This window comes from Arachis ipaensis, chromosome B5, assembly GCF_059453495.1.
Source record: "Arachis ipaensis isolate K30076 ecotype BB chromosome B5, ASM5945349v1, whole genome shotgun sequence".
Classification (NCBI taxonomy): domain Eukaryota; kingdom Viridiplantae; phylum Streptophyta; class Magnoliopsida; order Fabales; family Fabaceae; genus Arachis; species Arachis ipaensis.
Window position 1 is genome coordinate 25032126 of NC_142440.1, and position 19527 is coordinate 25051652.

At 46.4% G+C, this 19527-nt stretch overlaps 1 protein-coding gene across 1 annotated transcript; it reads right to left on the minus strand.

Moving 5' to 3' along the window:
* Positions 1-1904: 1904 nt before the first annotated feature.
* Positions 1905-3652, minus strand: LOC107640385 (uncharacterized). Its single transcript, XM_016343908.1, has 2 exons — positions 2705-3652; positions 1905-2573 (listed from the first exon to the last, which is right to left on the minus strand). The coding sequence occupies exons 1-2, from the start codon at positions 3650-3652 to the stop codon at positions 1905-1907; spliced, it is 1617 nt and encodes a 538-aa protein (XP_016199394.1).
* Between the last annotated feature and the right edge of the window lie 15875 nt (positions 3653-19527).

Below are 19527 nucleotides of genomic sequence, written 5' to 3' on the forward strand. Positions count from 1 at the left end.
GTAGCTGCACCCAAATAGCTGGGCCGCCATTCGATGTTTTGAAATGGTTTGTGAATACCTCGAGCTGCCGACCTCCATCGAAGTGTTTTTGTGGCTCTTTGTCTTGACAAACCCTTCCAAGAAGGGTAGGCATAAAAAAGGGTTCATGTCCTTCCGGTCTGTTCAGGGGAGACGAATCTTCAGGGTATTCGAAGATTCATTCCATAGCTTCAAGGATAAATTCTTTAAGGTCTGACCTGCCGAGGGCCATCACCCTTTTTGGTTAACTTTAGAGGGGGAAAGACGGATTCCGACATACTGGAGCTTCGGGGCCGAGTCCAACGCTTTTACCAAAGTAACATATAAGGGCCTGACTCAAAGAGGTAAGAATATAGCCGACATGCTGTTGGCCATATTTAATAAAAATAACATCAACCCTCATCTTTTAATGGGTGATCGGGAGATGGGTAGGAGTTATGTGGGTAAGTGGTCGGTTGGTTCTAGTGTAACCCACTCCCCACCCCCTTTTTTTTACCGAGGTAACGGGTTGTTGTGTGCATTGCAAAGGACATGGCCGTCGAGCGTACTGGAATTGAAGATTTGATGGCCCAATTTCTCCCTGGGCATAGCGACGATAGCTCTGCGACGCATACTACCGAGCACCCTTCCTCTCTTACTCCCGAAGTGCAGTCGGCTCCGCCTCCCCCTCCGAGACCTACCGGTCCCATCGTAAAGGATGTTCCCGGTAGTAACGGTTTAGTTCCCCCTAAGGCAGAGTCGGCCAGGGGGTCCCGACGTGGAATTAGTCGAGAACCCTCGCAAGCAAAAGCCATCCTCCAGTCCTGAGGGGTCGCTCACTGTTATGGAGAAAAACTTCGATGCTGGGGGTTTTATTGATTTACAACTCATGCTCGGTACTGAAGAATTTTTCCATGGTGGGGACCTCGGTGCCCAGGCTCGATGGATCTACCGGTGTATGCTGAGGGCTGCGACTATTACCAGGAGAGCTGAGCCGATCTGGACTTAAGCCGGGGTGTTAGACGGGAAGTATTGTCAATACTTTCGGGATGTTGAAAGGATGAAGTCTGAGGTCGGGGTCTTAAAAGGAGAAGTTAGCCGACTCGGAGGGGAAACTGAAGACTTCTGATGAAGTGGTTGCCCGTCTTACCGAGAGAGAGATGACCTTGGATTCTGAGCTCAACTCTGCTCGTGGCGAAACTTCTGCAGCTCAGGCCAAGATTACTTCTTTAGAGGCCAAGCTTGAAGAGGCTGAAGAAGTCGGCAAAGAGTGCCAAGGATGAGGTTGTCGGGCTGAAAGGGGAAGTTGCTAGCTTGAAGAAAAAGAATAAAGACACGGTGAAGAAGGCAAGAGAGGTGATCAATGGGACCAAAGAGGCTATTAAGGCCCAGGTCAAGCTACTTTCTCCCGACTTTGATGTCTTCGCGATTGGAGCTTTCAAGACTATCCAGGATGGTCAGATTGTGGACATCTCGAAGAAGTGATGTAATTTTACTTTGTTGTACTGATTTGAACTCTAGCAGTTTGTATGAACTTATTTACCGTTTTGTTGGTAGTTGACGACTTGTTTACCGTTTCATCTGGTAATTAAGTAGTTGTTTACCGTTTGTTTTGTCGTTGGTAATTGGGGAAGCCGGTTCATGGCTCCCGTTAAAAAACTTTGAATTATGGCTTATTTTTGTAGCCGCGTGGTGTAGTGTAGACGGTGTCGTTGGCTCCCGGGGTAATCAGTCCCATGTAGCCGTAGTCGCAGTAGACCGTTTAATTGGCAAGTAAATAAAGATAATAGAAATAAAGTGAAAAAGAAATATATTAAGTGATTGGCAAAAATAAAAAATTGATGATAATTCAACACAAAGTAAAACAAGTGTTACTAAATCGGTGGGGCGGGTGGTCGCTTTGGACTCTAGGAGTAGAACCTAGTCAAGTTTGTCACGTTCCATGTTCGGGATACTTCTTTCCCGTCTAGTCGCTCCAGCTTGTAAGCTCCGTTGCCGACCACTTTCTTCACTCTGTATGGGCCTTCCCAATTGGCCACCAGCTTTCCTTCCCCAGGGGTAGGGAGGCCTACGTCATTACATCGTAGGACCAGGTTGTTTGGCTCAAAACTCCTCCTTAGTACCCTGGCATTGTAACGAAATGCTATTCTCTGCTTCAGCGCCACTTCTGACAAGTGTGCCATTTTCCTGGTTTCGTCGACCAGGTCCTTCTCTACAGCCTCCTCAACTCCCCCCAGGAGTAGGCGTGGGCTTGGCTCCCTGACTTCCACAGGGATAATTGCGTCAACTCCATAGGTAAGTCGGAAAGGGGTTTCCCCGATGGAGGATTGAGGTATTGTTCTATACGACCATAGGACTGACGCTAGTTTGTCTGCCCACGCTCCCTTCTTCTGGTTAAGTCGCCTTTTGAGACCGCGGAGGATGACCTTGTTCGCTGCTTCCACTTGACCATTGGTCTGTGGTGCTCCACTGACGAGAGCCTCTATTTTATGCCCAGACCTAATGGGAACTCCCTGAATTTCTTGTCCATAAATTGCGTCCTGTTGTCCTATATCATGGTCTCTGGGATTCCAAACCTGGAGATTACATGTCTCCATATGAACTTACAGTAGTTTACTGATGAAACGCTGGCCAGCGGCTCCGCTTCGACCCACTTTGTGTAGTAATCAATAGCCTTGATCAGGTACTTAACTTATCTCAGGCCCACCGGGAAAGGTCCCAACTGGTCAATCCCCCATTGGTTGAAAGGCCGGGAGGCCATGAGCAAACTTAGCTCAGATGCCGGGGTCTTGTGAAAGTTCGCATTTTCTTGACACTTCTTGCACCTCTTTACGAATTCTTGGGAATCCGTCATCATCGAGGGCCAAAAGTAGCCGCCACTCACGAGCTTCCGAGCCAAAGCCTTTCCCCAGATATGGTGGCCGCAACACCCCTCATGGACTTCCCTTAGAACGTAGTCTGTCTGGTCGGGTCGTAGGCACTTCAACAGGGGTTGGTTCAGCCCTCTCTTGAATAGTTGGCCTTGTATTATTACGTATTTGGCCTCCTTTCTTCTTAATGCCTTTGCCACCTTGTGGTCATCAGGGAGCTTACCATTTTCTAAAAAATCAGTGATTGGGTCCATCCATGAGGGGACGACATCTGCTTGGGCTACGCACAGGGCGACTGTCGTTTTGTTTACTAATCCTTGGATCAAAGAGCGATTTCCCGTTCCTGGCTTTGTACTAGCCAGTTTGGATAGGAGGTCGGCTCGTGTGTTCCTTTCCTTTGGGACATGCTGCACCACAACCTCCTTGAAGTCCTCGCTTAGACCCCTAACCTTTTCCAGGTATTTTTGTAGCAGAGGGTCTTTGGCTTGATAAGTTCCATTGATTTGAGAGGTGACGACTTGAGAATCACTGTTTACCTCTACTCTTATTACTCTGACTTCTTTTGACAACAGCAGGCCGCCAATTAGGGCCTCGTACTCTGCCTGATTGTTGGAGACCAGAAACTCAAACTTGACGGACTGCTCGTATACTATCCCTGTCAGGCTTTCGATGATTATTCCTGCCCTCCCAAATGTCTGGTTGGAAGCTCCATCAACGTGGAGTTTCCACCGTGTGCTTGGGGTTTCGTGAGGGGCTCCAGTGACTTCAACCAAAAAGTCTGCCATGGCCTAGGCCTTGATTGCATGTCTGGGATCATATTGTAGGTCATATTGGGATAGCTCGATTGCCCAGATTATCATCCATCCCAAAAGGTCGGGTTTTTGCAAGACCTGGCATATCACTTGATCCGTTCTGATGATCACTCGATGAACCTCGAAGTAGTGTCGCAACCTTCGAGATGAAATCATGAGTGCGTACGCTAGCTTTTCCAGTTTACTATATCTTACCTCTGCCCCCTACAATGCTTTGCTAACAAAGTAGACTGGTTTTTGGGCTCTTCCTTCCTCTCGTACCAGAACGGTCGCCAAGGCTTCGTCCATTACGGCCAAATATAAGAACAGTGTCTCACCATCCTTAGGCTTGCTGAGAACCGAGGGTGCCGAGAGTATGCTCTTGAAGTGGTTGAAAGCTTCCTCGCATGCTGGGTTCCATTCAAAAACTATTCCTTTTTTCATCAAGTTGAAGAATGGAAGGAATTTGGCCGCCGACGCACCAAGAAAACGGGATAGGGCCATGAGTCTTTCGGCCAATCTCTGTACGTCTTTAATGCTCCTCGGGCTCGTCATTCGTAAAATCGCTTCGCACTTCTCAGGGTTAGCTTCTACTCCCCTCTGGGTTATCATGAATCCCAAGAACTTTCCGGCCTCCATGGCGAAGGTGCACTTGAGGGGGTTGAGTCTCATGTTGTGTCATCGGAGGGACGCGAACACGGTCTTTAGGTCCCCAACTAGGTCTTCTGACTTGCTGGTCTTTACCAGGATGTCATCCACATACACTTCTACCGACTTCCCGATAAGATTGTTGAATACTTTACTCATTAGCCTTTGATAAATTGCTCCTGCATTCTTTAACCCAAACAGCATTACCTTGTAGCAGTAGATGCCACTTGGCGTTATAAACGCCATTTTTTCTTCGTCTGGCCGGTGCATGGGGATCTGGTTGTAACCAGAGTATGCATCCATGAAACTCAAAAAGTGATATCCTGCGGCCGTGTCCACTAGAGCATCAATGTTCGGGAGGGGGAATGAGTCTTTAGGGCATGCCTTGTTGAGGTCAGAGTAGTCTACGCACATCCTCCATTTTTCGTTGGCCTTCTTAGCCAGGACCACGTTCGACAACCAGGTCGAGTAGTCTAGCTCTCGGATGAACCCTGCTTCTAACAAGCTGGCCGTTTGCTTGGCCACCTCATTGGCTCTCTCCTGGGACATCTTCCTTCGTCTTTGGGCTACGGGCTTGGCCTCTGCCTTCACAGCCAGGTGGTGTGACATAAACTGGGGTCGATCCCCGGCATGTCGGCTGGTGTCCAAGCAAACAAATCACTGTTTGCTCGAATCATCTCCATCAGAGGTTCTTTCAAGTTGTGTGGGAGGTTCCTATTCACAAAGGTGAACTTATCTTCCAAGTCGCCGACCCTAAACTTTTTCAGGTCTCCTTCAGGCTCTGGCCTCGGTTTGTCGTCAACCCTAGCATCCAGGACGGCTAGGAAAACCCCGGATGCATCAATTGACTTCTTCCTTTGGGAGAGGCTGGCATTGTCGCACGCGACAGCTATTTCCATATCTCCCCTGATGGATCCCACCGACCCTTCTTCGGTTACAAACTTTATCGTCAGCAGCTTGGTACTTATTACCGCGCTGAACTCGTTGATCGTTTTCCTCGCCAATATAAGGTTGTAAGCTGTGGAGTCCCTGAGAACTACAAACTCTGCCATCAACGACCTCTTTCCTTGGATTCCCCCTATGGATACTGGGAGGGAGATTTTTTCATCAGGCTTGATAAAATTATCCCCTAAGCCGACCATGTTGGTGAGTTCTTAAGTCGGCTTCTCGGAGACCCAGGGCGTAAACACGTTTCAGAACATGATGTTTGAGTCAGCTCCAGTGTCAACGAGAATTTTCCTGACCAAACCGGTTCCCTCTCTTGCTGTGATTACCATGGATGGGTTCTTCGGCAGTCGTAAAACCATTAGTCCTCTGGTCCGAACGATATTGTTCGGACTCTTCTGGGGGAGGGCTCTTGGCTAGCTGATGACATGGCCAGGACCTTAACGTCTTTCTTTGTTGCCGACTTAGATCTTGGTGCGACATCCCTCCCGACTACGCCATTCACAATGGTGAGGCCACGGTCGTTGTCCTCTTCGAGCTCTTGCCTTGGCTTCACGATGCGGCTCCTGTCGTCGTCAGATCGGTCGCGCTCGCGCCTTTTGGGTTCTCTAATGAGGTGAGAGAACTCCGCGAGCTTGCCTTCCCGGATTGCCTGTTCCAGAGCGTCCTTCAAGTCGAAGAAAACTTCAGTTTTATGGTCGAAACCCTTGTGGTAGTCGCAGTAAAGTTCTTGTTTCCTTCGGTTCTATCCTTGAGCTAGCGAGGCTTCGACAAGATGCCTTTGTCGGCTATCTGTTGGTACACCTCAACGATCGGGGCTATCAGGGGGGTGTAGTTAGTGAACTTTCCTACCCAGAAGAACGACTTGATGGTTTTAGTTGGCCCTCCATCCTTGGAGTGCTCCTTAGGCCTCTCCCCGTTACCGGGCTGACGAGCAGGGTGATAGGCGGGTTGCCACTACTTGGCTTATCTCCTCGTTGTTGATGTACTCTCTCATCACATTTTGGATTTCTTGCATTGTCAACACAAGTTTAGTGGTGAGGTATTTCCTGAAGTCTTCATTCAACAACCCATTTGTCAAACACAGGCTGGCCACCGAGTCGGTCAGGCCGTCGATCTCCATGCATTCATCATCAAACCTGTACAATACTTCCTAGTCGGTTCTCCGCTTCTTTGGTCTGGCAAACCTTGAAGGAGGGCGTTAAACCAGCGGATTACCGGTCCCGCCAAAATCACGGGGAAGGCGCGACATCTCACCTCATCGCCCACGCCTTCCAGGTTCATCCTGACCTCAAAGGCCGTTAGGTGTTCCTGGGGGTCCTGGATCCCATTGTATCTCATGTTCATTGGCTTGTCGAAATGTTTCGGTAGCCAGATCTAGAGAATGGAATGGTGAAAATGGGTTGCCCCATGATCACGGGGTGTCGCCGCCTTCTTGGTCTTTCCCTGCTATCTTCTCGGTTTTCCTCGTCTGCATGTCTCGCTGGGGGGTCGGGTATAGATTACAGGATCTTGCCGCCTCCTCGGTACTACCATGCTCTCCCCCTAGCCCTCTGACTCAACGAGCGTCTGGGGGGATTGGAGGGTCAGTGTGCGTCTAGAGCGGTCTCTCCGGGAGCTTCTTCTTCTGATTTCCCTTCTTCTTTGAGGAGACCGGGAATGAGGTCAACTCGGAACGGGTTGGTAGCACACTCTATTTTCTAGTTCCCTCTCAAGGTTCTGCATCCTCTTGCAGCTCTTGCATTATTCTCGCGCTGTTGCTCCCCGTTTCTCCAAAGGGACGAGGGGATCTTGTGCGTTCGCAGGAGGAAGCCAAGGAGGCTACCCTACTGGTTCGGTGGACCATTTCCTTCCCGCATGGTTCGCCTCCATCCTCTCCTTCCACAGGACCCAACAGGAAGTCCATTCAGGCCAGAATCAGAGTCCCCACAGATAGCGCCAATGTTCGGTTAGCCGGGTGCCGAACGGGTTGAGAAACGAAGCGAGTGAAGAAGACGGAGAATCTGAATTTGGGTTGTTGGTGTGAATGAACCTCCCGAGTTCGTGACGAGGGGTGGAGAGTTGGAACCTTGCGACCTCCCGTGTTGTTGTGGTGCAAAGGGGGAGCCACCTGCAAAAAGGACTTCGATGCTCAAGTCAGAATCTGTACAGATGGCAGTGAAAGTGAGGGAATCGTAACGTACCTTGGGGAGGGGTAGGGCCCTCCCCTTATATACTCTATACCTAGTACGGGTCCCACAGAAGCAGACCCTCCTTCTAAAAAGCTTCTTTTCCTCCAGCTGTCATGTGTCTTGCTGGAGAGGAGAAGGTATCGGGTCTTCTTCTCGGTTCGGGTTTGATATGTCCGTTGGGTCGGCCGCTCGGGTCGGGACATGTTGCCAGTTGGACTGGGCTGGAACAAATAGTTTGTCGGAAAACTTATAAGCAATACCGTATTCAGATAATGCTTTCTTAAGCTTACTTTCATTTTGAAAAATTTATCCTTCTTCTTTTGTAAAGACATTATACTTAGTAAAGCCACTTAATAGAGGTCTGAGGTGTAGAGACAAGTTGAGTTGTATATGAAATTGGTGTTAAAGAATTCTGACTATCAATATTAAAAATGACGTTAACTCCTTCAGTTGAATTACTTATAGTACGACTAACCAAAAAATATTTAAATTACTTTTAAAACAATTCAATAATTATTAATATAAGAAAAAATTATAAAAAAGAACAGTTAGAATACATATCTGTTCAAACCTTGACCCAACACTAAGGTCTAGGTCTAAATAAAAGGCCCAATCCAAAGATTAGCCTTTACTCGACACCGACCTTCTCACAAGAAGTCGTATCCTACACAGACTTGCTCTAAGGAAGTCAGATCGAAGATTAGCTGGCAGATAACCCTTATTTTCGTAAGTAACTGCCCCTAAAATCTCTCAACCCACTTCCAGGAGCCATATCTCAACTTTTCTAAGATAAAGAGATGGTTATCCACCTAAAAAGGTGGAACTACTCCAATAGCGGTTATTGGTTCACCACTATAAATACACTAACACTCCTCAGGTATCTTTAAGTTCCAATACTCTTTAAACCTGCTAAAACCCTTTGCTAACTTAGGCATCAGAGTGTCTTTGTAGGTACCACCCCCCATTCCTTCACATACACAAGTCGGATGGCAGCTCTCAGACGCGAGCCTAGTTGGAGATTACCTCCATCAAACGCGTGGGCCAGTTTCACAAGCCCAACCCACTAACTTCAGGTTACCCACATAACATTGGCGTTGTTGCTGAGGACTTGGAGATCAACTAATGATGGCGGATGAATTTAACGATGATGGAAACACAGCGTCCGATTCTGAGCAAGAAAATCAGGACGCTGGTAACAACAACAGAGCGATAGTCACTCACCAAGGGGCGACCAACCAAAATAAAGAAGGCACTTCGGGAGTAAAGGACCAAAAGGGAAATTCCTCTGAGGGGCGCGAATCAGGAAAGGAAGGGCAGCCCCATGCAGCTGACTTCATGGGACTGTTCCGTGGCCACCAAGGGCGCCTGGAGCAGTTGGAGCAAGAGCTGGAATGACAACAAGAAGTAGAGAGAAATATGAGGAACGAGATCGAGTGACGAAAGGAGCTTGCGGAAAAGCTCCTAAGGTTAGAATCCGCTCTCAAAGGTTGAAGCTCTTGCAGTGATCGAGAAGACTCTCCCTTGGAAGGAGAAGATCCATTCAGTGAGGACATAATGAGGGCAAAAGTTCCCAGAAACTTTAAAAGCTCTGATATGGACCTCTATGATGGAACTACGGATCCAAAGCATCATTTAAGCAATTTTAAAAGTTGGATGTACTTAGCCGATGCTTCTGATGCTACTCGCTGCAAGGCTTTTTCGACAACTCTGACTAAAGCAGCGATGAAGTGGTTTGATAATCTCCCCCCAAGGTTTGTCAGCAGTTTTGAAGACCTCTCACAGAAGTTCCTCATGCAATTCTCAATCCAAAAGGATAAGGTAAAGCACGCACCAAGCCTCTTGGGAGTAAAACAAGAGGTCAGAGAACCCTTAAGGGACTACATGAAAAGGTTCAACAAAGCATGCTTGGAAATCCAAGATCTACCCATGAAGGCAGTAATTATGGGCCTAGTAAATGGACTCCGAGAAGGCCCATTCTCCCAGTCCATCTCAAAAATGCATCCCACCTTCCTGATTGATGTACAGGAAAGAGCGGAAAAGTACATCAACATGGAGGAAAACGCTAGGCTTCGAGAGCCAAGTTGGTGATCGGGACACTCTTATTCATCAAAAGAGAGAGAGAAAAAGAGCCCAAGAAGAAAGAGAAAGTCGGCCCAAAAAGGCCTAGGAGATATCACTCCTACACTCCTCTACGAGTTTCCCTAGTTGATGTGTACAGGGAAATTTGCCATACAGAAAGACTACCTCCCCCAGGCCCATCCAAACTAAAAAAGGAGGGAGTCGTGGCGACTACTGTGAGTACCATAAGTTATATGGTCAGTCAACAAATGATTGTTACGACCTTAAAAATGTGATAGAAAAGCTGGCCAGAGAAGGTCGGCTGGATAGATATCTCATGGAAAAGTCGGACCATCATGGTAAGAGGAAGCGAGATGATGAGGACTGAAGAGACCCACCACCATAAACCCCGGAAAGACATATACACATGTTCTCAGGAGGATTTGACGGAGGTGGTCTCACCAAGTCATATCGCAAGAGACACTTGAAGGAAGTCTACCAGGTCAGAGGGTTCCTGACCTACCCACTATTTCTTTCACCAAAGAAGATGGGCAAGGTATCATTCATGGACATGATAATCCAGTCGTGATAACTATGATTCTTGCCAATGCCTATCTTCACAGAACTCTGGTAGATCAGGGAAGCTCAGCCGACATCCTGTTCAAACCAGTATTTGATATGCTGGGGCTGGATGAAAAAGAGTTAAGGGCCTACCCTGACACCCTATATGGGCTGGGGGGATACGCCAATAAAACCACTAGGATTCATACCCCTTCACATAACTTTTGGAAAAGGGGTGAAATCCAAAACTCTGAGTATCGACTTTATAGTCGTCGATGTGGGTTCAGCCTACAACGTCCTAATAGGCAGAACCACCCTAAATCGGCTCAGAGCAGTGGTTTCCACACCCCACCTTTGCATGAAATTCTCAACCTCAGAGGGAATTGCAACCATTAAAGGAGACCAGAAGCTAGCGAGAAAGTGCTACAACGAAAGCCTGAACTTGAGAGGAAAGGGTAAGGAGGTGCACACCATTGAGCTCAGAGGAGTCAGAGCTAAAGAAGAGTTACGACCACAACCCGGAGGAAAAACTGAGGAGATACAGGTTGGAGAGGAGGAAGGAAGAAATACTAACATAGAAGCCAACCTGAAAGAAGATTTGAAGCAGAAGCTTGTAGGGCTCCTACAAGAAAATTCTGACCTTTATGCCTGGAAAGCCTCTGACATGCCAGGGATAGATCCCGAACTCATGTCACATAAACTGTCAGTATATCCCGGATCGCGACCTGTTCAGCAAAGAAGACGGAAGCTCGGACCTGAACGAGCTCAAGTGGTGGAGGAGCAAGTATAAGCCTTCCTAGAAGCCGGCTTCATCAGAGAGGTCAAATATCTGGCATGGCTTGCGAATGTGGTACTGGTCAAAAAGCAAAACGGTGAGTAGAGGATGTGCGTCGGTTACACTGACCAGAACAAGGCGTGTCCTAAAGACCCGTATCCACTTCCTAACATTGATACCTGTTTCTGGGGGTTACCTGAAACTGGAGGTTGATCTCGGACGAGATCTTCTGTACTGGTCGAAGATAACGTGTCCGGCTGGCTGATGACTGCCGGAGCTGTTGTATCCGACTTGTTGGATTTACAGCACTGCTGATCCTTGGTCACCGAAGGGTGGGGGGTACCTGCAAGAGACTCCGATGCTTAAGTTAGCACGGGTATTAAGCAGATTTTATGTAAAATCAGAGTATGAGTTATACCTGGGTGCTCCAGTGTATTTATAGTAGTGGGGGCTGACCTTTCTGATAAGATAAGTTAGTTATCTTATCTTATCTTATCCTGTTTTGGATGAAGTTAGCTTATTTTCAAGGGAACCGCCTTTATCTCTATAGGTTGGGATTGCCTTTGGATTTGGGTCGTGTTCCTCTATTTGGGCCCTTTATTGGGCTTTCCTGTCGATTTGGCCGAGCTCTTTAGAAGAGGTCGGGTAGTCTGACCTGAAGAGGTCGGTCGCTTTGTCGCCAATCATCCCGGGTCGGGTAACTCGACCCAGGGTATGAACAGTGCCCCTGCTTGAGCTCGGTCTTTTTGTTGAGGTCGAGTCTTTGACTTCGGTCCTTCTCTGACGAAGCCGAACTCAAGCATTTTGTCGATTTCTTCCTTTTGTAGAATCTTTTGAATGTAGAACGTTTTTCTCTAAAAGCGCGCGCTTTTATATCAGCGCTTTGTTCTTGGGAACGTGAGAGGGTTTAATACCTTCATTAATTGGTATTAATTGCCCCGTTTTCTCTTGGCTTTTTATTTTGAATTTCTCAATCAAAAACGGTTTCTCTTCTTCGCTCTTCTTCGTAACTTCTCCCTTTACTCTTTCATTTTCTGTTTCTTGCCTGGAGTTTCGTAGTTCCTTCCCGCAACGTCTGTTCTGCTACTGCTTTCTGTGGAAGAGGGGCGGTTTCCAGATTTCTCCTTCAATCTTCGCAGTTTTCCGCTTCGAGGGGTGGCTTTGTTGCTTCTGCTCTTTTCTTTCGAGGTTTTCTTCTATTCTCCAGGTTCGATTTTTTCTTCCTCTGTTTCCTTATATGTCTGGTTTGATTTTTGCTTCGAGAAAGTTTGGATCTTTCTGCTTTTACTGTGCCTGATTGTTGCGTGTTCTGGAATTTCTTCGTTTTGTGCGAATCTTTTGCTTTTCTTGTTGCCTGAATGTTGTCGCCATTTCTGCTTGTGCCTTCGATGGTTTTTGCTTGATTTTGAAAAAGTTTGCGTCTTTGGTGATTTTCTGCTGGGCTTTTTGATTTTGACAATGCTTTGGCTGATAGACTGTAGAAAGGTAGTAACTTTGTGTTTTTTACTTTGCTTTCGTTTTGAAATCTTATTTTCTCCTTTGATGAGTGCCGGGACGTAAGCTGTAGAATTTTCTTGAAACCTTGCTTTGTTACTGCCTCCAAAGGATGCCCCAAGGCTTTGGTGTTTTCCTTTCCTGTTTGTTCGTCTGTCGAGTTGTTTTGCCCCTCATCCGAGATGTTTTGTTAGTAATCCACTCTTCTTTTCTTATTGTAGGATTTAGTTGGCCTCATGTCTTCTCGCAATAATGTTGTAGAGATGTCTTTCCAGGTTCCCGAGGGCATGACCGATTGGGTGGACTCGATGGTTCTTATGTGTGTCTCTTTGGTTGATTCCGAGTTTTGCGCGCAGCTTAGGCAGTTTCATAGGGTCTGTAGTAATCCTAGTGATGAGAAGAATTATGAACTTGTCCCTCCCTCTTCTGAGGAGAGAGTTTGTTTCTCTACTCGGGTTGTTAATGATCGCCCTTTTTTCTATGCTTATGACTTCTTCTTTGGTCAGCTGGGTATCACCCTTCCTTTTACTGAATTTGAGACCGACCTGTTATGGTCCTGTAATGTTGCTCCCTCTCAACTTCACCCTAATTCCTGGGGTTTCATTAAAATTTTTCAATTGTTGTGTAATGGTTTTGGTATCCCTGCCTCGCAATCTCTCTTTTTCTACCTATTTGTCTTGACAAAGCCTGGAGTAGTAAAAAAGAAGGCAGCGTGGGTCTCCTTCCGATCTTCCCAGAGAAAGAAGGTCTTTTCCATGTTTGATGAATCATTTCGTGATTTTAAGAACTATTTTTTCAAGGTCCGAGCTGTTGAAGGAGCTCGGCCCTTTTTCCTGGACGAGAATGATGAGCCCGCCTTTCCCTTGGAATGGCAAAAAGATGTGAGAGTGTCCAGATATACGTGGAAAATGTTGAATGAGGCTGAGTGAGCTTTTGTGACTGTCTTGGAAGAACACTGGGGTCAATTCCCCTGTCTTGATACAAAGAAATTTTTAACCAATCCCTCTCTTCTTCAAACTGAGCTGGGTATTTTTGCATTTCCTTTGTTATCTGTTTATATTGCTTGTGAATGCCTTTCCAACTTGTAGCTTAATTTCTTAGTGTTGTGTCTTATTTGCAGAGGCGATGAAGAATAATGAATCCATGAAGGCTTTTAAGAGGGCACAGAAGGCGACTGCTGCCAAAAATATCTCGGCTAAGGCGGCCGGGGAGGGATCTTCCTAAGTGCGTGTGAAGCCGTCCATGCCGAGTTCTCCCGGGATGAGGAAGGTGATCCCTACTCCCCGAGTTCGTCTGGCTGACCCTCTTCCAACTTTTGCTGCTCCTTCTGTCGCTCCTCCCAATAAGAAACAAAAAATAGTTGAGCCCTTTGACCTTGATGCTCCCGACTTTAATGCTATTGAATTTGTAGATCAGCAAATTGGCCCCTATGGCGCCCTTTCTATGGACGATATGTCCATCCTTCATCATTTGGAATTTATGACCCGAAACAACATAAAGATGGCGTATATAGGGGCTACTCTGCACCGAACTGCTCAGAACCTACCTCTCCATGCCACCAAAGCATTTATGGAGGAGGCAAAGCAAGAGTTTGACCGAATGAAGGGGCTGAAGGAGGAGCTCGAGGTGAAGGTGGCCAAGCTGGAAAAAGATCTAGAAAACGAGAAAGCGAGTTCCCTTTCTCTGGCGGCTTCTGTGCGGTTGGCCGAAGACACGGCAATGATGCATAAGGATAGTTACGTTACGTCCTATCGGGAGGTGATGCGCCTGAGAGGGGAGCTGGAGAGTGCCCGGGAAGATTATTCTGAACTTCAAGGTCATCTTGTTGGCAGCATGACTGCTGCTTATGAGAACCTGAAGGAGCAAGTTTGGGTTATTGCTCCCGAGGCTGACCTGACCCTCTTCAGCCTGGATAATGTTGTCAAGGATGGCAAGATTGTCCCTGATGACGAGGATGATGATAATATCGATCTTCCCCCTGTGTCCTCTGCTAAGGTGTCGACTTCTGCTGTTCCTACCGAGGTCGACCCTCCCGCCTCTGATCCTGACTGCCAGATCTTAAACCGAGATGACGGTACTGTAGATGTTGTTCCTCTCTAGACTCACCCTCCGTCTCCTGCCAAAAAGTCTTCTGACCCTTAGCTTCATTCATTCTGGATATTTATATAGTTGGCCCGGCTTGTGGGCTTTTTCAACTCTTTATGTTTTGTTAACTGCTGACACTTTCTTGTTGCTTTCCTAGCAACTTTTATTTTTGAAAAACAAAAGGTAGCTCGCTTAGCTTTTTAAGGTAGGTTTCGGTGGCCTCCAAGGCTTTTATAACTTTTTGTAGACTATATCATGCTTTTTGTGCTTGCTTTGGTATCTCTTCTGTTTTCTGAGAATGTTGGAACCTTGCAACTCGACCTTTTTGGATTTGCTTTTATAACTTTTTAGTAGTAGGAGTCCGACTTCGTTATGTCGGTCTCTTTTGAGTTATTTTTGCAGATAACTTTTTAGTAGTAGGAGTCCGACTTCGTTATATTGGTCTCCTTCAAGTTATTTTTGCAAATAACTTTTTAGTAGTAGGAGTCCGACTTCGTTACATCGGTCTCCTTTAAGTTATTTTTGCAAATAACTTTTTAGTAGTAGGAGTCCGACTTCGTTATATCGGTCTCCTTTAAGTTATTTTTGCAAATAACTTTTTAGTAGTAGGAGTCCGACTTCGTTATATCAGTCTCCTTTAAGTTATTTTTGCAAATAACTTTTTAGTAGTAGGAGTCTGACTTCGTTATATCGGTCTTCTTTAAGTTATTTTTGCAAATAACTTTTTAGTAGTAGGAGTCCGACTTCGTTATATCGGTCTCCTTTAAGTTATTTTTGTAGTCCTCTTTTTTGGACCTGTGTCAGGTCTCTTTCAGGGACTACTTGTATAACTTTTTAGTTTTGGGCTGACTTTGTTATGTCGGGCCCTTTTAAGTTAAAGTAATCCTCTTTAATAGGGTTGGCCAGACCTCTTTCCAGGGTTTACTTATAACTTGGGTTGACTTGGTCCGACTTCTTAATGTCGGCCAGTCTTTAAGTTATTATTTTAGCAATCTGTAAGACCTCGTCAGGTTCTTTTTTAGATCACTTTCGATAACTTCTTACATTATTCTGTGTTCATCTTTGCCGATTTGTAGAAAGTGGCTGTCATCTCTAGATCGTCCTTTGGGTGAATCGCGTTTTCACCTTTATCAGACGGTTATCTTTATCGTGATCGTGCAGTGAAATTATTTTTTCTTTCTGCCGATCTGTTGCTTTATAATCGGACGATGAATACTTCAGATTAATGCGTCTTGAAATCTTGTAGAATATCTTCTTAGGTTGCAGGCGTGCCATGATCTGGGAAGCTCTCGTCCATCGAGTTCGGACAGTCTGTAGTAGCCCTTTCCGAGTACTTTTACAACTCGGTAGGGTCCTTTCCAGTTTGCTGCCAACTTTCCTTCTCCTGGTCGAGTTGTTCCAATATCATTTTGGATTAGGATGAGGTCGTTCTCCGTGAAACTTCTTGGCACTACCTTTTGATTATATCTGGAAGCCATTCGACGTTTTAGTGCTTCTTCCCTGATCCGAGCTCTTTCCTGAATTTCAGGTAGTAGGTTGAGTTCTTCCTTCTGAAGTTGAGAGTTGGCCTTTTCATTGTAGTGGACTACTCTGGGTGACCCTTCCTCGATCTCTACTGGGATCATTGCCTCCACTCCGTATGCTACTCGAAAGGGTGATTCATTTGTCGTGGAGTGTGGCGTTGTTCGATATGCCCATAGGACTTGCGGAAGTTCTTCAGCCCAAGCTCCCTTTGCATCTTGTAGTCTCCATTTTAGCCCTGCCAATATGACTTTGTTGGCAGCTTCGGCCTATCCATTGGCTTGAGGGTGTTCGATGGAGGTGAACTGGTGCTTTATATTCAAGTCGGTTACTAGTCTCCTGAAGCCTGCGTCTGTGAATTGAGTGCCATTGTCTGTGGTTATGGAGTATGGAATCCCGAACCTCGTGACAATGTTCCTGTATAGGAATTTCCGACTTCTTTGAGCAGTGGCGCTGGCTAGGGGCTCTGCCTCAATCCATTTTGTAAAATAGTCTACTCCGACTATGAGGAATTTTACTTGTCCTGATCCCTGGGGAAAGGGTTCGAGAAGATCAAGCCCCCATTTTGCAAATGGCCAGGGCGAGGTTACACTAATGAGCTCTTCTGGCGGGGCAATGTGGAAGTTGGCATGTTTTTGACATGGTGGACATGTCTTTACAAATTCTATAGCTTCCTTTTGTAGGGTTGGCCAATAAAATTTCGCTTGAAGCACTTTTTTGGCAAGAGCTCGTGCTCCGAGATGATTGCCACACATGCCGCCATGTACTTCTTCCAACACTTCCTTTGTGTTGTTGGTCGGCACACATTTAAGTAGTGGTATTGAGATCCCTCTTTCGTACAGGATGTTGTTTATGATAGTGTAGTACTGTGCCTCCCTTTTTAATCTTTTCGCCTCTTTTTCCTCCGTGGGGAGCGTTTCTGCTTTGAGGTAGTTAATTATGGGGGTCATCCATCCTTGGTTCTAACTTGTGATGGCTAGGATTTTTTCTGCTTCCGATATTGACGGGTTCTGTAGCATTTCCTGGATGAGGCTTCTATTCTTGCCCCCTGGTTTGGTGCTGGCTAGTTTTGAGAGTGCGTCAGCTCGGGCATTTTGCTCGCGGGGTATGTGGTAGATTTTATATTCCCCGAGTTGTCCGAGCTGTTCCTTGGTTTTATCCAAATACTTTTTCATGGTGGGATCTTTGGCTTGATAGCTCCCTGTTATCTGCGAGGTGACTACTTGTGAATCGCTGTAAATGTTGAGTTTTTTAGCTCCAACCTCTGTAGCCAGCTTCAAACCAGCTAATAACGCTTCGTATTCCGCCTGGTTGTTTGAGGCCGGGTATCCGAACTTGAGGAAGAGCTCGACTTGGATTCCTTGGTTGCTTTCTATTATCACGCCTGCGCCGTTTCCAGTCTTATTTGAAGAACCGACCACGTAGAGATTCTATTCTGTGGGGGTCTCCGAGGCATCTGTGAGTTCTGCGATAAAATCGGCTAGGTACTGTGATTTAATGGCCGTCCGAGCTTCATATTGGAGGTCAAATTCTGATAACTCGACTGCCCATTGTAAAATTCTGCCTGCTAAATCTGTTTTCTGCAATATTCCTTTTATGGGCTGGTTGGTTCGAACCTTAATGGTGTGAGCCTGGAAGTACGGGCGAAGTCGTCGAGATGTTAGAATGAGAGTATAGGCAAACTTTTCTATTTTCTGGTAGTTCAGCTCGGATCCTTGTAGTGCTTTGCTAATGAAGTAGACGGGTTGTTGCCCACTTTCGTCTTCTCTGGCTAGTGCTGAGGCTATTTCCCGGCTTCCTACTGCAAGATATAGTACGAGTGGTTCTCCTTCTCGTGGTCGAGATAAGATAGGTGGTCGTCCTAAGAACTCCTTGAAATCTTGGAAAGCTTGTTTGCATTCTGTCGTCCATTCGAACTGTTTTCCCTTCCTTAAAGTAGCATAGAAGGGGAGGGATCTTATCGCTGCCCCTGCTAAGAATCTGGATAGGGCGGCCAATCTCCCGTTGAGTTGCTGTACTTCTTTGACACAGGTCGGGCTCTTCATGTTGAGTATGGCTTGGCATTTATCCAGGTTTGCTTCAATTCCTCTTTGTGTGAGCATGAAACCTAGGAATTTGCCTGCTTCTACCGCAAAGATGCATTTTGCCGGATTAAGTCGCATGTCGTGCTTCCTTATGGTGTCGAATACTTGAGCCAGGTCGGACAATAATGTATCTTCGCTTTGTGTCTTTATCAACATGTCGTCCATATAGACTTCCATGATCTTTCCAATGTGGTCTGAGAAGACTTTATTCATCAGCCTTTGATAAGTAGCTCCTGCGTTTTTTGAGACCGAAGGGCATTACGATGTAGCAGTAATTTGCTTTTGGCGTTAAAAACGAGGTCTTTTCTTGATCTGGTGGGTACATGGGGATTTGGTTGTATCCCGAGTATGCGTCCATAAACGAGAGGTATCTATATCCAGAGGAAGCATCTACCAGAGCGTCAATACTTGGGAGTGGGTAAGGATCTTTTGGGTAGGCTTTGTTGAGATCGGTGTAATTGGTACACATTCGCCACTTCCCATTTGATTTTTTCACCAAGACGACGTTGGCTAGCCATAATGGATACTTGACTTCTCTTATGAATCCTGCCTCCAGTAATGCCTGTACTTGCTCTTCCATCGCTTGGGATCACTCTGACCCAAGTTTTCTTCGTTTCTGTTGCACCGGCCGAGATCCCGGATAGACCGCCAACTTGTGGCACATTAGCTTGGGGTCTATACCTGGCATATCTGCGGCTTTCCATGTGAAGAGGTCAACATTATCGCGTAAGAATTGTATTAGTAATTCTTTTGAGTCTCCTCTTAGGATCGTTCCGATATTAGTTATTTTGTCCGAGGTGTCTCCGATTTGAACCTTCTCTATCTCGCCTTCCGGCTGCGGACAGAGTTCTTCTCATCGCTGAACTCTGCCAAGCTCAATTGTATGAAACTCTTCTCCTCTGCCTCTGAGGTTTAGAATTTCGTTATAACAGCGGCGTGCCATCTTTTGATCTGCTTTTATCGTGGCTATCCCTTCTGTAGTTGGGAATTTTATGCATAGGTGTGGAGTTGAGACTATTGCGCCGAGTTGATTGAGTGTTGTCCGACCTATTAGGGCATTGTAGGCTGAACTTACATTGACCACGATGTAGTCTATCTTGAGGGTCCTGGATTGGTTCCCTTTTCCGAAGGTCGTGTGTAGCGATACATATCCCAGTGGTTGTACCGGGGTATCTCCTAGTCCAAACAGACTATTCGGGTATGCTCTAAGCTCCTTTTCGTCTAAGCCGAGTTTGTCAAAGGCTGTTTTGAATAAGATGTCGGCATAACTCCCTTGATCTACTAATGTGCGGTGTAGATTGGCGTTTGCCAGTATGATAGTGATGACCATGGGGTCGTCGTGTCCCGAGATGATGCCGGATGCGTCCTCTTTAGTGAATGTTATCGCAGGGATGTCGGGTGCTTCTTCCTTTCCCTCGACATGATATACTTCTTTGAGATATCTTTTTCGGGATAATTTGGAGATCCCGCCTCCTGCGAATCCCCCGTGTATCATGTGGACGTGTCTTTCTGGTGTCCGAGGTGATC